A 17,557-nucleotide genomic window follows, 5' to 3' on the forward strand; every position below is an offset into this window, starting at 1 on the left:
TAGATATCCTTTTACAACATACTGTGAAACCTGCTTATAGAATACTCAGTTTTTAATTTATAGCATTGTAGAACAAAAGCCCTGAATTGTTTCCTTGTGTTGCAGTGCAAAAATGCTAATGACTCTACTTATGCCTTTACTTTATTGCTCTGTGAAAAAGTATCTTCCTCTCACTTCCTAAAAGGCTACTAAAAACCGTCCAATTAAGGGCCTGACCCTCAGCCAGTGCAAATCAACATAGCTCCACTGAAGTCAAAGATGGTACGCTGATTTACAGCATCCAAAGATCTGATCATTAGTGTTTTATTGATCATCAGGGTGTTTTTCCCCACTACATGCTGCAATAATGGGCCTTGAACCCAGTAAGCTAACATACAGGCTTGATTCTTCTGGGGAGGGCGGTGTGAAGGAGGGAAAGTTCATTCCTTTCTCTTATCCCTTTTCTGAGTCTCAGTTGTGCTTAGTTGTGCAAAAAAAGATTCCTTTGGTCAGTACATTAAAAAAGAAAAAATTCACCTAGAAGATCCTGAATCCACTTAAGTCAATGGGAGTTTTTGCCATTGAATTCAGTGAGAGCAGGAGGAAGACCTTTAAAAGTTTACTTTCATTCAACTGCTTACAGGTACAGTACACCTGCTTAATACTGTCATATTACTCTAAAGGAGGAATGTATTCTTGCCTATTAGGCTCATTTCTCATAATAAGGTTATCCAGTTCATGTTCACTTATCCACACTGCAAGGCTGATAAATTTTAGCACTGAATTGCCTCCTGCAAATAAGAAACGGTCCCCACCACAGAGGCAGTCTTCTCAAGATGGTAAGCTCATTAACACTGATTAGACCATATCTAGATATAATAGCGTAAAGAATAAGGGGGCATTTTTCAAAAGGCACAAAAGGTAGTTAGCCCTCTTTAAAAGTCAAAGGGAGTTGGATGTCTAATTCTCGTTTGTCCATTTGAAAATCCCCTTCCCCCCCCCAAAACTTGTAGAAAATCTTTGAAGAAAATTTTCAACAAAAAAGTGACAAAATGTTGCAAGGGTTTTTTTATTATTATTGTTGTTTTGTTTTGGCTGTTTTTCAACCGCTCTAATAAAAATATAACTGACACTTCATAGAATCATAGAATACCAGGGTTGGAAGGGACCTCAGGAGGTCATCTAGTCCAATCCCTTGCTCAAAGCAGGACCAATCCCCAATTTTTGCCCCAGATCTCAAATGGCCCCCTCAAGGATTGCACTCGCAATCTTGGGTTTAGCAGGCCAATGCTCAAACCACTGAGCTACCACTTGTACACGTAAGAGGAAATTTTACCTCTCGATCAATCTGGATACCAATAAATCTAGAAGACGCTACTGGGAATTCACAAGCCATAATGAAAACTATCCCAAAAGAAATAAAAGGGTTTGAGGCAGGCTGGAGGTGACTGAAAGCTGTTGCCACCTAATGACTGCTTGGCAACCTGTGTGAAATCAGTTAGTGGGCTCAGTCCAGTTCTTACTGAAAAGGAGCTTACATCATAAAAAGCACCCTCAAAATTGGCAGCACTGCTAGCTATCTCTGCAGAGATCAAGAGCTTTAGTGGCATGGAGACTGAGCTGGCCTCTCAACCCTTCAGACTGTCCTTCCAGAACATAGCATAGGGAAAACTGGAGGGGCAGGAGAACGGAAACTTGAAGTGCTGATACCTGTACAGTACCTGTTCTATGCATAAAGGATTTTGGTCTCAAGGGATATCCATTCAGCAGCTTGATAAAATAGAACTCAAAAAATTCATTCAGTCTCGTTGGGATCTTCAAATGAGATTAAGGGAATTAGGCACTCAACTCCTATTGACAGTCCCATTTAAAACTAGACTGGACAAAGTATTAGAAAATGTGCTATACAGGGAACAAACTTTGACAGGGAAAGTAACTGGGGACCTAAAAGGTCTTTTTCATCTCTATCTTCTATGAGACAGTACTTAACTTTGTTTCCAAGAAAAGTTTAAAAAATTAAAATACAAAAGTTACAACTAAATAAAAAAATTTATATAGTCAAATACAGATTTCAACGTAAGGCTGTAAAAACAGCAACACCTCAAAGAAATGTAAAGTCAGAATTGATCTTCCTTTTATTTATTCAGTTGCGTCATCAAATGGAGGGGTCCTGATACGTACCTGATACGTAAGCACGATATTATACGTCCAGGTTGGTCGTCAGTCCTAGCTTCAAACTCTTTTTGAAATCTGAAAGTTACTTAAACCGTAACTTTTTGTTACATAATTATATTATTGTGCTGATTTCTGGTTCCCTGTTTGACAAGACTGCTCAGTTTCATGAAATAAATCAGAACTGATTTCTTTCCAATGAGCTCTATCTAAAACTAAGGTAAATTCAATTTTACATGCTTTTTTTTTTTTAAATGAAGCTTAAGAAGCAACAGAGCCACCACTGGGTGGCTTAAATAAGTCACAGGTATGCACTCAATATCCTAAATAACATTTAAAAACCCTACCTTAAGAGAACATTATTAAGGTTGCAAACTCAAGCACTGGAAAGTTAGGAAATGCCAGAACTAAGGTTGCCAGTGCAATCCTAAATTGGCCACCTTGTGCATAAGCATTATGATACAGTTTTTAATTACACAACCACATACTATTTTTTTCAACGGGATCGCTGTCTCATTCAGTGAATGGGTACTTACTCAATATTTCCTTTTATCCATCTCATTCAATATGTGGCCTCAGGCATCCCTGACTACCCCCCTTCCCCATTTCTTGCCCTCCACCCCTTCAGCCCTTTCCTTCTCTGCTCCTATCTACCATGCTACCCAGGAACCAGCTCCTGACTCCTCTCCCTGCCCTTCCCCCCCGCTCCCCCCCCCCCATTTCCCCTTACCTACTCCTGTCTCCCTCTGATCCTCCCAAAAGGCAAATCCCTGACACCAGGCCGACCCTCCTGCCAAATTTCAAGTCCTTGCTCAAAAGCAATCAAACAGATGTAATCATTCTTTTCAGAGGGCAAAACAATGTATTTTTCGTTAGCCTCATTCCTGAAAACAGCTCAACCATTTTAGCTGAAATTGAAAGAAAGAAAAAGAAAAAGAAAAAGAAAAGAAAGAATAAATAAATAAATAAATAAATAATTGTTCCGCCAGTGGCATGGAAAATTTCAGCCAAAACTGATGAAGACTGGCAAAGCTATAAGCATCTGAAAACAGGGTCTTAAAATGGAAAGTGGTAGGCAGCCTTAGTTATCTGTGGTGCTATCTGCTCCACCTACAATGATTTGTTCAAGATTGCTTCTGTTTAGGATAGAAAAGCCACCAGTAAAAATATCATCAACGTTCCTGCGTTCATTTTTATAGTTTCGCCAAATGCAAGTCAAATGTTTAACTCTGCACAAGAATTTTTTCTTGTTCAGTTTATATTCAAATAGCTATTTTACTGAATATAAAAAGTGTTTTCTTATCAGAAGTTGTTCTTGTCAACAGACCATGATTAGAACTTTTATGCTGGGTCTTATTTTCTATTCTTTGGACTGTTTTTAAAAGCAGCTTATTGTGTGCCACTGACAATTTAGAAAATAACGTGGGCTAAATTTTCAAAAAGTGGATTCCATTTCTTTCACAAAAAGAAAAGGAGTACTTGTGGCACCTTAGAGACTAACCAATTTATTTGAGCATAAGCTTTCGTGAGCTACAGCTCACTTCATCGGATGCATACTGTGGAAAATACAGATGATGTTCTTATACATACAAACCATGAAAAAATGGGTGTTTACCACTACAAAAGGTTCTCTCCCCCCCCGACCCCACTCTCCTGCTGGTAATAGCTTATGTAAAGTGATCATTCTCCTTACAATGTGTATGATAATCAAGGTGGGCCATTTCCAGCACAAATCCAGGTTTTCTTCCCCCCCCCCCACCCCTTTTTCACACACACAAACCCACTCTCCTACTGGTAATAGCTTATCTAAAGTGATCACTCTCCTTACAATGTGTATGACAATCAAGGTGGGCCATTTCCAGCACAAATCCAGGTTTTCTTTCCCCCCCCACCCCTTTTTCACACACACAAACCCACTCTCCTACTGGTAATAGCTTATCTAAAGTGATCACTCTCCTTACAATGTGTATGACAATCAAGGTGGGCCATTTCCAGCACAAATCCAGGGTTTAACAAGAACGTCTGAGGAATGGGGGAGGGGGGGAAACAAGGGGAAATAGGTTACCTTGCATAATGACTTAGCCACTCCCAGTCTCTATTCAAGCCTAAGTTAATTGTATCCAATTTGCAACCAAGTGCCACAAGTACTCCTTTTCTTTTTGCGAATACAGACTAACACGGCTGTTACTCTGAAACCTGTCATTTCTTTCACATGATACAGCTGTGTGTGCAAATACCTACACGTATATTTCTAGAGCACTAACATGAGCACACAGGAGTGCCTGAATTTGATACTTTAACAGTTGAGCACACAGGTAACAGAATCTATTAATGCAAGACTCAGACAAAGAGATTCTGTTCACGAAAACTTTATCGTGTGCAAGCACTGGCGTTAAAACACATATTAATAGTAGTATCGCTTGCATTAAAGTATTGCCTGAAGGCTCCAGGCAGGGATTAGGGCCCCTAGGTACTAGGTGTACTAGGTGCTGTGCCACACACATAATCAAGACAGACCCTGCCCAGATCTTACAAAGGTATTTTTCCATGCCAAGTTCCACACACACAAATGGAAACTGTGGTAGGGCCCCTTTCAGTTTTGGTCCTCTGTTTAGAAACAATGCCATTTACAGTATAAAATACACACTCCGGGTAAAATTTTCAAAAAAGTGCCAAAGTGATTTAGAAGCCTGCATCCTATTGACTGTCTAAGCTTTTTTAGGGCTTGTCTACACAACCAATACATGACAAGGTAGGGTGTAAATCTACTTCTCACTAGCCTGCTGCATGCTAACTGCCCATGTAGACTCTGCTGCTGTATACTAAAAGTTCCCTAGTTTTGATCTGCTCTGAAATAGAAGTAGATAGACATTCAGACTCAGGCTGGAGCCCAGGCTCTGGGACCCTCCTCTTGGCAAGGTCCCAGAGCGGGGGAACCAGCCCAAGTATCTACACCACAATTTTACAGCCCGACAGCTCAGGCCCACAAGCTCAAGCCAGCTGAGACAGGCCAGCTGTGCAGATATACCCTAAGTCACTTCTGAAAATGGGAGTTAGGCTATTAAGTCACTTAGATGCTTTTGAAAACTTTAACCACTTTATTTTTTTAATCCTCGCACTTTTTATTACTGGTATTTGCATGAAAACAGTTCTTAAGAATTCATCTGCACCTGCTTATTATTCTCACCCTCTCTTTGAGAAGACTATCACACCTTTGCAACAACTAACAGTTCTGCCAGAGGTTTGTGCTTTCAGGTTAGGAAAAAGCAGCAGGAACAGAAGACCTCTTAGGTCTCTGTGCTATAAACGGCTACGCACCTCTTGCATGGTGCTGAGCGTATAAGGGTTGGGGCAGTGGGGTGCTAGAATTTCCCATCATTGCTGTCACAGCTGCTTCTCCACTGGCCATAGCAACCGTGCGAGTAGTTATTCATGCAGAGCTTCTGATGGCCATCAGTCTCTTAAGTACTATATCATTCAGCCCAAGTCAGAGTATGTCCACACACCACAGTGTTTAAATGCTGGTAGCTGCCTGGGGCCTTGCCTACATGAGGACTCCCACTGTTGCTTCCACCAGATGAGCTGGATGTTGTAGCAACAGTAGGAATTTTTTAGGGCAAATATCCTAATGTAACCAATGCCATTAACATTGGTCGGAACTGGGGGTGTTCAGCATCCATATAATCATCCTCTTCAGAAATAAATGTCCTATTTGGAAACAATCATCCCTAGCAATAAAAAGCGAAGTTAGAAACCACTCGGACACTACGGTCATCTGATGACCAGATCTGTTCTGGAAGTGGAAATGGGCTGTGTTTGACTGTCACATCTTAAAGGGGATCTTCCCATTAAAATATTGGCAATATATCAGTAATATGGGGCATCAGCCTTTAAAAGAAAGGGGTCATACTACATAAAATAATTTTTAAAGAATTAAATTAGCATACACAGCAATGTATAAGTATATGGGGGTAGAAAGTTTACACATTTTAGTGCATTTCGGGTTGAATTGATAAGCAGCTATTTTTAGCAATGAAGAAAAAAGTGTTAAGTGAGTTGTATGAATCCATTACAGCCGGGCTGCTGAAAAACCAGCAATTAACTCATGGGAAAGGTAGTGGGATTTTACAACACACTCATTCATTTTCAGCAGGACGCTTGTGAATTCCCACAAACTATCCCCCAGGAGTCCCTACTATAGCATTTACACTTCTAAAAGAATATTTATTAACACTACTGATGCTCTTATAGAGCAGCACAGATAATGTTCAGCAAAACACAGAAAACTGTCAGCAAAATTAACTCCAGGGTGAGTGGTAACAAAATATGGGGTAAGTAGAAATCTACAGAATCCATAACCCTGATATTTTTGATATATATAATGTCTTTTGCAGCTTCCCTTTGCAAAGGGGTGTGTTTGATGATATGATGGGACTTGTCCATAAATAAATGATAAATTTAACAGTAATAAGTCACCAGGACCAGATGCTATTCACCCCAGAGGTCTGAAGGAACTCAAACATGAAATTGCAGAACTACTGTGGTATGATCTGGAAAATGGGATAAACAGCAAGGTGGCAAAGTTTGCAGACAATACTAAATTACTCAAGATCCTTAACTCCACAGCAGACTATGAAGAGTTACAAAGGGACCTCACTAAACCAGGTGCCCGGGCAACAAAATGGCAGATGAAGTTCAATACTGGTAAGTGCAAAGTAATGCACACTGGAAAAAGTTATCCCAACTATACATAAAAAATTATGGGTTCTAAATTAGCTGTTATCATTCAATAAAGAGATCTTGGCCTCATCGTGGATAGTTCTCTGAAACATCTGCTCAATGTGCAGTGGCAGTCAAAAAAAGCTAAACAGAAAGTAAGGAACCATTAGAAAAAGGAATAGATAATAAGACAGAAAATATCATGATGAAATATAATTTCATGATACGTCCACACCTTGAATACTGCCTACAGCTCTGGTCTCTCCAACTCAAAAAAGATATATTAGAATTGAAAAATACAGAGAAGGGCAACAAAAATGACTGGGGTATGGAACAGCTTCCATATGAGGAGAGACAAAAAGACTGGGACTGTTCAGCTTAGAAAAGAAATGACTAAGGGGAGATATATTAGAGAGCTATAAAATCATGAACAGTGTGGAGAAAGTGAATAGGAAAGTGTTATATACCCCTTCACATAACATAAGAACCAGGGGTCACCCAATGAAATTAACAGGCAGCAGGTTTAAAACACAACAGGAAATACTTCTTCACACAGTGCACAGTCAACCTGTGGAACTCATTGCCAGGGGATGTTGTAAAGGCCAAAAGTATTACTGGGTTCAAAAAAGAATTAGATAAGTTCATGGAGGACAGGTCCATCAATGGCTATTAGCCAAGATGGTCAGGAATGCAACCCCACGTTCTGGGAGCCCTAAACCCCTGACTGAAGGAAACTGGGACTAGACAACAGGGGATGCTCCCTTACTAATTGTCCTGTCCTGTTCATTCCCTCTAAATAAAGAATCTGGCACTAGCCACTGTTGGAAGACAGAATGCTGGGCTAGATGGACCATTGGTCTGACCCAGTATGGCCATTCCTATATTCTTATTTATGATCTTGTAACTTAAAATATCCATTTACTATAGCAAAACGAGTTTACAGAGATTAAGAAAATGTGCAATCAGAATTTCTACACAACAAGTGGTTATATCTACCCAGGAACTTTGCTGTTCAATGAAGTCAAATAGCTTTTCTGATAGCAGAGAGAACTGAACTTCATCAAACAGCAAAGGGTCATTTTATTTTACTAGTAATATTTCTTAGGTAAAGCTTACAAAAAGCACTTTTAGGAGAGAGGCCTGATTTCAACTGCTTTGGCATAGGCTGCAGAAACACAAACTCCTGGTTCATATACCAGAAAAAGAGAGAGATAAAGAGAGTAAGAGACAGTCCTGCATTGTGTTATCTCAATGGAAGAACACTGAAGTAGTTGTAAGGATAAAAAGCCTTTGGAAATAGCCCATTAAGCTCTTTGGTGCTAATGCACTCTGGGAATGACATACGAAACAAACCTCTGCAGGTGAGTGAAATGTTTGAAATAGCACACATTTTAAGAGTGCTAGATTACATCTTTGTCTCTGCAATATTAATGAGCACCCACCGTTCACTCATCTATTGTGCCTTCTTTGAACTCTTTATGTTGTCTTCAGCACAAACGGGGGTTCATCTATTAAGGTGTCAAAGTGTACAGCTCAAAAGAAAAATGTGGTCCAAAGTTCTGTTTGATTTGGGAAATAAATGGGTTTGTATTAACCATCTGGATGCCTGGAGCCAAGATATGGCATTTCTTGCTGGTGATGCATTTTGCATTTCTGGCTCGCCCCAAAATTTCTTGACTCTCAGCACTGGAAAATGAATGAACCCAAAAATATAACTGATTTTTGACTCTAAAGTTAAAAGACTTTTGATAAATTATTTTTAATTAATTAATGAAGAATGTGAATAAATACAAAATGCAGGTGTATGGTTCTCTACATAATAATGACTTTCTTAGATAGATCCAGAACGGAGTTTCAGTTGAAGTTAGTCAACAAGAAATGGAATGATACACAATTGTAGTCTAGTTTTAATCAGAGGAGTCCAATTTGGTTAATAATCCTTCAAAAACTTCAGGCTCTTTTATGACGAACTGCAACCTACACTTTAGTCTTCTTTTTGTATGCATGTTTGATTTTGTTTTTAACCATATAACACATTCTGATCATTGTTATTTATATAGTATCGTACTTTAACTGAATTTGTACCAAACAGCAGGTCTGTGAGGAGTTTATAATTTAATTGCTGTGCTGGAAACAATGCAATACAGAATAATACAAACACAGAGTGGCATATGGTCACTATGTAATTACTTCATCAGATCAAAGTAATCAGAACATGACGTTTCAGCATCATGTTTTTCTTTCGCCCCTCTTGAAATTACTCCTATGGGACATATTCTAATCAGAGCAACATTGATGCTGCAGATCTACTATAATAACCATCATTCCAGTCCCGCCACCATTCCATCAGCATCTCCAATAGGACAAGCTTGTGGGGGTTATTAGACCTCCAGAAGTTCGGCATCACACACAATTCAGTTCTTTTACTCACTTACTGTAACTTAACCTTGGCATATTCCTCCATCAAGTTATAGTCTGTTCTCTCATTGTTTCTATAAATTACTACACCATACAGAGGACCTATGGGCCTTATTCAAAGCTCACTCCAGTCAATGGAAAGACTCCCATTGACCTCATGGCGTTTGGATCAGGGGAGCACTAAAAATCTGTTTATTGCCCTGTTGGTTACTCACACTTCTTCATTTCTTTTAATCTGTTAGCCTGAACTCTTAACTTTCCAGTTTTGGAGGTTGCACTTTTTCTTCTAATCCATAAAGTGATTCTGATAATTGGTACATTGGTAACAAACCATAGTAAAACTTTCAGTTTCATATCCAGAGTCATGTCCATAATTCAAAGACCATCTAAATCAGGGGTCTCAAAGTCCCGGCACACGGGCCATCTGTGGCCCGACAACCTCCACACTGTGGCCCGCGAAAACTTTTTTTAAAAGTTCTTTCATCCAGCCCTCATGGCTGCCGGCTGGGGGGGGGGGGGGGGGGGAGGGGGGGAGGAGAGGAGAGATTTACATGCCCCTCCCACCAATGTTGCTCCATACTGCTGCTCCTGGGACCTTCCCAGGGGTTGCACTCGGCAACGTGTCATTCACCTCAGGCAGCTCCACTCCCTGCAAGCTGTTCCCTATCCCTGCTGTTGCCAGCGGAGCCGCAGAGGAGAGACCCATGCAGCCACGCTGTCTGTCGGCTGTCTGCTACAAGCGCCACCCCCCACCCCCCGCAGCTCCCATTGGCTGGGGGAGAGGGACAGATATACCATCACTAGTTGCTGGGCAGAGTCAGCCACGGAGGCAGCATCACTAGTCACTGGGCAGAGTCAGCCAAGGTGGCATGAGGCCAAGGGAGCGATGGAAAAGGGTGGGAAAAGGGCTGGGAGGTGGAGAGAACACCATCTTCAGTGACATTATTGGCCCACTGGGAGGATTTGAGGACTGGCACTGGCCCTAAGGTAAATTGAATTTGAGACCCCTGATCTAAATAGTAAACTCACTGTATTGACTGGAACTAATGCCTATCTTCATCGTCAAGCTCTCTCCTTTCCCTGTTCTAGCATATTCCTATGTTTTAATATGTTTCCTATACTTTTTAGAAAAGATGGGTTTCTCCTTCCCTCCTTTAGTTAGATAATAAATCTTCAGCTATCATTAGTACAACTCGTGAACCCATTCAATCCAAGGTCAAGGTGGAGCATAATCTACCAATGACTTTATGTATTACTAATGATTCGAAATAGCAGAAACCATACGTAATATCTGATGCCAAACTCAGCTTTTCTTTCAAACACATTAATATTGCTCTTTCAAAAATCTGTATAGCTCAAGCAGAAGCATACAGTGCCAAATTCTGCTGCCTCTTATGCTGATAAACTCAGTGGAATGATTCACCTTGAAACAAACAGTAGCATTTGACCCATATTTTTTAGAACAATTAAAATAACTTAGCATTCGTTTTTGCTACCTCGAAGACACGTAGTGAAAGAGAAAACACATTTGTCCATGTAGTGTGTGCACTACACTTTTTTATCATGTGCAAAAGACAGAGAGAATTTACTGCTTTGGAACGCTGGTGCTAAATAGCCTTCGAAACAGACTCCCTTGTTCATCCACAGGCTAGATAAAACATGGATAACTGTGTAAGATTCCTATATCCTGCCCTACCAATGTGCCTCAACTCTCACCAGCAGTAACCACCTCTAGACAGGATAGGTTCATCCTCTATGTCCATTCAAACCATGATCTCTCCAATTAACACACAGACAACACAACATGGCCTAGTACAGACGAAGGATTGCCTAGGAGTTATAGCAGTAAGCACTGAGTCAGGGGACCTGGATTTCATTCTTAATTCTGCCACTGATATATACCATGTAACCGGGGCACATCACAAACGTTCTGTGTCTCAGTTTCCCTATTTGTAAAATGGGGATAATGTTTACCACTTTTGTTAAGTGCTTGGAGATAATAGAATGAAAGTTACTATTCAAACACAAAAGTATTATCATCATCAGTTTATGGTTATGGTTTGTGTCATACCTGAAGACCTGAACTGAGACAACTATATCATCTCACATAAACAACCATTAGACACTATCGATGTGGGCTGGATTCGAACTGGACACCTAAAAGGCAAAAGTTTCTAAAGTTCACTGCTAATCCTATAAGCTATCCTAAAATTTAAAACACATTTACCAATAAAGATATGAGTGAAGAAAACAATGTCTTCTAATTTGCTATATTTTTCCAGTCATTTAACAATTATGAGAATATATTGTGTATCTTTATAACAAATATAAACTAAAACTCAGTAATTAGAAGCAGAGAAGTGACTTGAGATAATCATACATTACAAACAATATTAACCACATTATCCTGTCTGTGGAATCTGAGACAATACATAATAAAAATTGTTAAATGTTAAAGAAGTAGAACACTTCTTACAGTATTTTAGTCCAAAAGAAACTAGCTCGCTACAGTATATTTTTATTTTTTTATTTTGTGTGTGTGTGTGCCTGGTTGCAATTAAATACAGGAAGGATATTAAAACTTCCAAGAGATTTTTTTTTCAAGCCACAACAGAAGAATAAGTGCAGTTGCATAATTGGAACCAAATCCAAAACCCACTTCCTTCTTATTTACTAGCATCAGCTAAAGGACACTATTTAGATGCTGATGCTAAAAGGTCTGGAGTTGACAACTATAAATCATCTATGGGGAAATTTTTTTCAAAAGAATCTTATGCCAAGGGTTAAAAGTTTATAGTTGAGAGACCACAGAAAGTTAGTGCCCACTGCAAAAACTACATCCTAGCAGTCATCCTGTCTCTCTTCAATAAAGTCCTTGAATTTTGTTTTGTTGTAGGGAAAGAAATCTTCACCAGTTAATAATCAGCTGCTACTCTGCTACAGTGTAATTTGGAGGAGAGACAGAATCAGAGGTCTCTTTTACAGGATGCTAGGTCACAATGACATTCTATTTTACAAGCAGACATTTGTTATCTATACATAGAAGAGCTAAAATTAGAAAATATGCTTCCTGATCATCATGCTATATATCAGGCTTTGGGTCTTTTTCATTGGCAGCTGAATTTCAGTTCAATGTTGCCTTGTTACCGGCACTGACAGATCTGTGCAGAAAGTTTAATATTAAGGTGATCTGGGAAAAAGAGGGCCTCTTGCATGGCTTTAAGATAAGCATAAGAATGGCATCTGAGGATAATGATGGAAGCTTAAATGTTAGAATGTACGGATTTGGGGGATAAAACAAACCAAATACTATTTTTCAGCACTTTCAAATTATTTCAGGTATTTAAATAGCTCTGATTCTTCATGTTCTTAGATAAAGATCCCACACATTTTATCTTGAGTACAGTGAATGAAAAAGAAGTCCTCTTACAGGCGTAGTGTATCCCTGCCTCTGACTTCATACCCTTAATTGCTGTTTGTGTTGAATGGAAAGGTGGGTATTTTAAATAAGGCAAGGCTGAAGGAAGGAAGAAAAAGTATAAGCAGGCTGCAATGTTAGCTTGGTGCCAGAAAGTGTAGCAGTTGGACGCAAAAAGCTCTCCATAAAGGTCACTGTTGCCATAACAACTTTAGTAAGAGTGTCCTTCAAGAATGCATTTGGTTTGCCATCCAGGAGAAGCGATCGCTCCCTTCACACTAGAAGAATTACTAAACTCTAGCCTGAGTCAGGTGGGAACGAAATTTATCATCGTTAGTCTGTTTTGGGATTGCTAATTTAAGGCCAAATTCTGAAGCACTTAGACAATATTCATATCTGAACCCAACTGAGAGCTCTGCTGAGCAAGGACCTAAGGATTTGACCTTTATTCAGGATACAGCTACAAGGAAACAAATGCTGTCTTTGAAATTAACAACCTAAATTTTCTACACTGCAACTAAACAGCGCCTTAGCCTGAGCCTGGTTAGCCTGAGTCAGCTAGCATGGTCCAGCTGCAGGGTTTTAATTGCAGTGTAGACATACCCAGATTATATACTGACTCTGACATTCAGGGTGATCCTGTGCAAGTTACTTAGAGCTGAATGTTCAAAAGGAGTTGGGCTTCTAACTTCCATTCATTTCAATGGAAGTTAGCACCCTAAATAGAAGGTAGTATCTAATTCCTTTTAAGCATTCAGCCCTTAGCCTCTCTGGAAGAAATAAACCCCAGTGCTAAGAGCACACTATCCTAGGGTGATTTCATCAGCTGTGTTTTTTATCCATACATCACAGGGACATTAAAAACACTAATTAATCAAGCCTCAAAGTGCTTTGAGATCCTCACTAAAAGATGGTATTTAGGTGGCAGACAGAAGTGCTTTAGTAATAATAGTCATCAATCAAAATAAATCAACCACTACTACAGAAATATAAACTAGGAAATTTGTCTCTAGTATTGCTTTCAATGTCATTTGGCCCAATGCACAAAAACCAATAAGAAAAGTAAATCTACATCAATAAGCTAAGTAAAACATTCTTTAAACCCGTACCTGAGATGACAATAGATTGCAGTCAATGTGAAGTCCCTTCCCAGTTTTATATCTTTGAAGCAGGCCGGCCATGATTGCTCCATACGTGTACAGCCCTGTAGCAAGGTCTGTCATGGCTACTCCTGGCCTAATTGGACCACCATCCTAGCAAAAGCGAAAAAATGGGAACGGGGAAGAATTAATATTTTGTTATGGTAAATTCCATATAAGACAAGGGTTAAAAAAATTTTTTCATATTACGCATTACAGAAACATGCTAAGAAGCTAAAATACCTTCTGAGTGAATTAAGTTGAAAAGTCTGCCACTGAAAAATACATATTCTCACAAGTATCTACAGATAACCTGTTCCTAGCAATGCTGTAACTTTACAGTGCTCTCCCCTACAAACAGTGGTAAATTGTGAAAGAATTGTTGTGCTATTCTACCCTTTATCAACACTATCGCTTTCATTCAATAGTTTCAAAATGTCTTTAAAAAAATAATAAATTGTTAGAGGCAAAATTATTCCAAAGGAAAACACAATTTAATATACCTGGAAAACAAGGTACTGTAGGACTTGTCATACAGGTTGTCAGTGGCACGAGTGACTGAGGAGGACGGCAAACCGCCTCCCTATTAATTTTCTTGCTGTATCTTAAAACATTCATCACCGGTTTCCAGTAGAAAAGATTGTTTTATAAAAGGAAGGCTTGAAATGCCAGTGGGGATTCACAAAGGTTTTATGAAACGAGACACAATTTGAGACTCACTTTTTAAGCATATTTAATCTTCAAACATAAAAAACATATATATCCAAAATGAAAAGCTTGTGATTCTGTTACTAAAATGTAAGAACACATAAGAGTCCCATACAGCTAATTAGTTAGGCCTACTAGTGTTTTGTATCTGCCCTTCAATACAAAAACACTTTTACCAATGTTTGCTTTCTCATCAGCTAACATATTACAAAATTACAACCAAACCAATCTGAAAAGTGCCAAAATAATGTCTAGTTAATGTTGAGCTGACTGGCTGGAAGTGCAGGTGGTTTAAAAATATTCAAAATTCTGAATCCAACTGTCCAGTCCTCCATGATTTTCCTGTCACATGCAATGTGATGCAATGAAGTGTAACTTCTCTTTGCAAATATGTATTTGGGACAAAAACCTGGATCTTCAATTGTAAATACAAAAAGAGAAGGAAAATCAGGATTAGGTTCCATCAGCCTTTTCTAACTGTTTAAGGTTCAGTGTTTGAGATCAGTCAATCTAACTAAGTAACAAAGATTTCATAGCTTCTCTGAATCATTTTTCAATTGTGTCCTAATTAATAACAAAGAACTAGAACCACACGAAACAACACAAATGCCAGATTTCCACTGAGAGTGAGACAGTAACGTCATCGGCCTGCAACCTTCAAATCCCTCTAAAATCTTCAATTGCTTTTGTAAATTTAGTGCTTCTCTATAGAGTTCCTTGCCCAAAATAAGTGCCATGTTTTGACCAAAGTTCTCCTTAGGTTCAATGCAAATTTCAATGCATTCATAGTAATTGGATCAATCTAGGTACTTCTGTGGACCCCATCACTGTATATCTGAATGTGACCCGAAAACTAATGAATTCATCCTCACAACATCCATGTGAGCTAGGGAAGACCTATCTCCATTTTACAGATGGGAAACTAAGGCACAGACAGATAAAGTTTCCTGTCCAAGGTCATTCAGGCAATTTGTGGCAAACCCAGGAATTGAACCACGGTCTTTTGAGTATCAGTCCAGTGCCTTGACCATAAGGTTACCTAAAAGTGGAGAAATTCCTGAGTGTTCCATCCAATGTCATTAGGAAGCTGGGACTCAATCCTCTTTTTTTAATCAACTAACCATAATGCTGATTATGGTTGAAGAATTTTTTTGATCTTCCACCATGTGCTTCAGGATTGTGCTAGAAATTATTTCTTTTCCAACAAGGTTTATAGTGTCCTGAACACTCATATTTCAGGCATGAAATCGTGTCGCACTGAAGTCAATGAAAACACTCCCATTGACTTCATCCGGGCCAGGATTTCACCCCAGAAGTTTAAGATGACTGCATCCAAGAAGTTCTCTCATTTTGCTGAGTTTTATTTTTGTTGTCTGAGCAAAAGGCAAAGAGATTTTCCAATATCACAGACTACTCATAAACATCAGCTAGGGAATGAACAAGTCTACTAACAGAAAAGATGAGACAACCATTACTTCAGAAGCTATAGTACTTTTTAATCTAAGAAAGTTAAAAGCTAAGGCTCAAATTCTGATGCCATTACTTTCATTGAATAGTTCCTTACTCCACAAGTGGTGGCACTGAAGTCAGTGAGACTACTCTTGGAGTAACGTACTCACCATCACGAGGAAGGGTTCATCAGAATTTGGCCCGAAATCAGTATGAAAAAGGTAGGTATGAAGATTGCATCTCATAAAAAAGAGCAGTGTTTTGTCAAACGGCGCACAGACAAGACATCTTTAAGCAATTCTGGCAGACATTCAATAAAACTTGAATTTGTACAGTCACTTTAACTACTTCTCAATTTACATTGCTATATCTAATTACTTTTTAGGACTACAAAAGAGTTATGATAATTCCGACTCTTTTAAAAGAACTTGGTTTCACTCAGGAAAATAAAAAGCTGTCCTTAAAGTCAAATAGTGTTTTCCTATTCTGTTTTTAGCAGAGTAAGTTGCGTATATAAATCCGATAACTAGCTATCTATGAGTCATTTAAAGGGGATTTTGTTTGTACCCAGTAAGGTAATACTGCACTGTCAAATGCACTAAGAAATCAATTTGGGGATAAAAAATTGCAGGAAATTAAGCTTCTATATATGACAGCAAGAACGGCTACTTTATTCATTATATTTTAAAACTGTCAAATGAAAAGTTAAAAAGACACAAAGTAGAAATTAAAGAAATCTTGAAAATCACCATTAAAAGTGCATGAACGACTAGTCTTCTGTTACTTTAGGCACAGCCCCAAGCAGGGGCCGGTGCGAAAGTTACTGCTTACTTCTGTGTGTGTGGGTCCAACGGCCAGAAGCTGGGTAGAACTGAATCGGTGCAAAGGGATATTTTTTATTTCCCTCTTCTATCATGTAGTCAAGATACTATCTACCCTAAGCTGTTTCATAGTGAACATCAAACAAAACCTTTATCCTATATTTAGTGAAAGCCTTCAGTAGGTTAAGCAAAATGTATCCATCTTAAATCATAACCAAGAAGCTCGGTAGGGGCAGAGACAAAAAGGTCATAATTCTAAATATCACCAGCTTGCAAATAAATGAGGCAACAACATTCTGAGATTGAAAACAATCTCCACTGGTTTAAAAAGACATCAATCTCAGCCTTGATGGAGAAAATTACAAATGCAAGATGATAACGACGGACGATTTCAGCAGATACTGTATCACATGAAATTCTCTCTTGGATCTTTATACCAACATCTGCCTCACCAAGTACACCATCTTCCAGTTTTTGCTTAATAAGACTGTATCTTTTCCTCCTCAAGTAGATTTCCTTTGTCTGTATACATGGTTAATGCACTATTCTTTATCTATGATTCACAAAGAGAAAAACTTCGTTGAACGTTACTTAAGGTTGCTCTCATCAATAAATCAAACCATAAAAGAATTGGTATTTCCTAAATTAAGGATTAAAAAGGATAAAAGGGTTGCAAAATCAAGCACACTCAAGTTAAAAAATGCCAGGATGCCTTAGTTCGACCCACTTGTGCA

General features: G+C 38.9%; 1 protein-coding gene across 15 annotated transcripts in view; it reads right to left on the reverse strand.

Annotated features, from left to right (window-relative positions):
* Positions 1-17,557, reverse strand: part of SUGCT (succinyl-CoA:glutarate-CoA transferase) — a 481,412-nt gene that overhangs the window by 386,246 nt on the left and 77,609 nt on the right. For all 15 annotated transcript variants that reach the window (XM_007058722.4, XM_037890011.2, XM_027821213.3 and 12 more), the window contains one exon: positions 13,816-13,959. In XM_007058722.4, the coding sequence (XP_007058784.2) occupies positions 13,816-13,959 (144 nt within the window). The remainder of the gene's footprint in view (positions 1-13,815; positions 13,960-17,557) is intronic.

The sequence above is a fragment of the Chelonia mydas genome, chromosome 2 (assembly GCF_015237465.2).
Source record: "Chelonia mydas isolate rCheMyd1 chromosome 2, rCheMyd1.pri.v2, whole genome shotgun sequence".
In the NCBI taxonomy this organism is placed as follows: Eukaryota; Metazoa; Chordata; order Testudines; family Cheloniidae; genus Chelonia; species Chelonia mydas.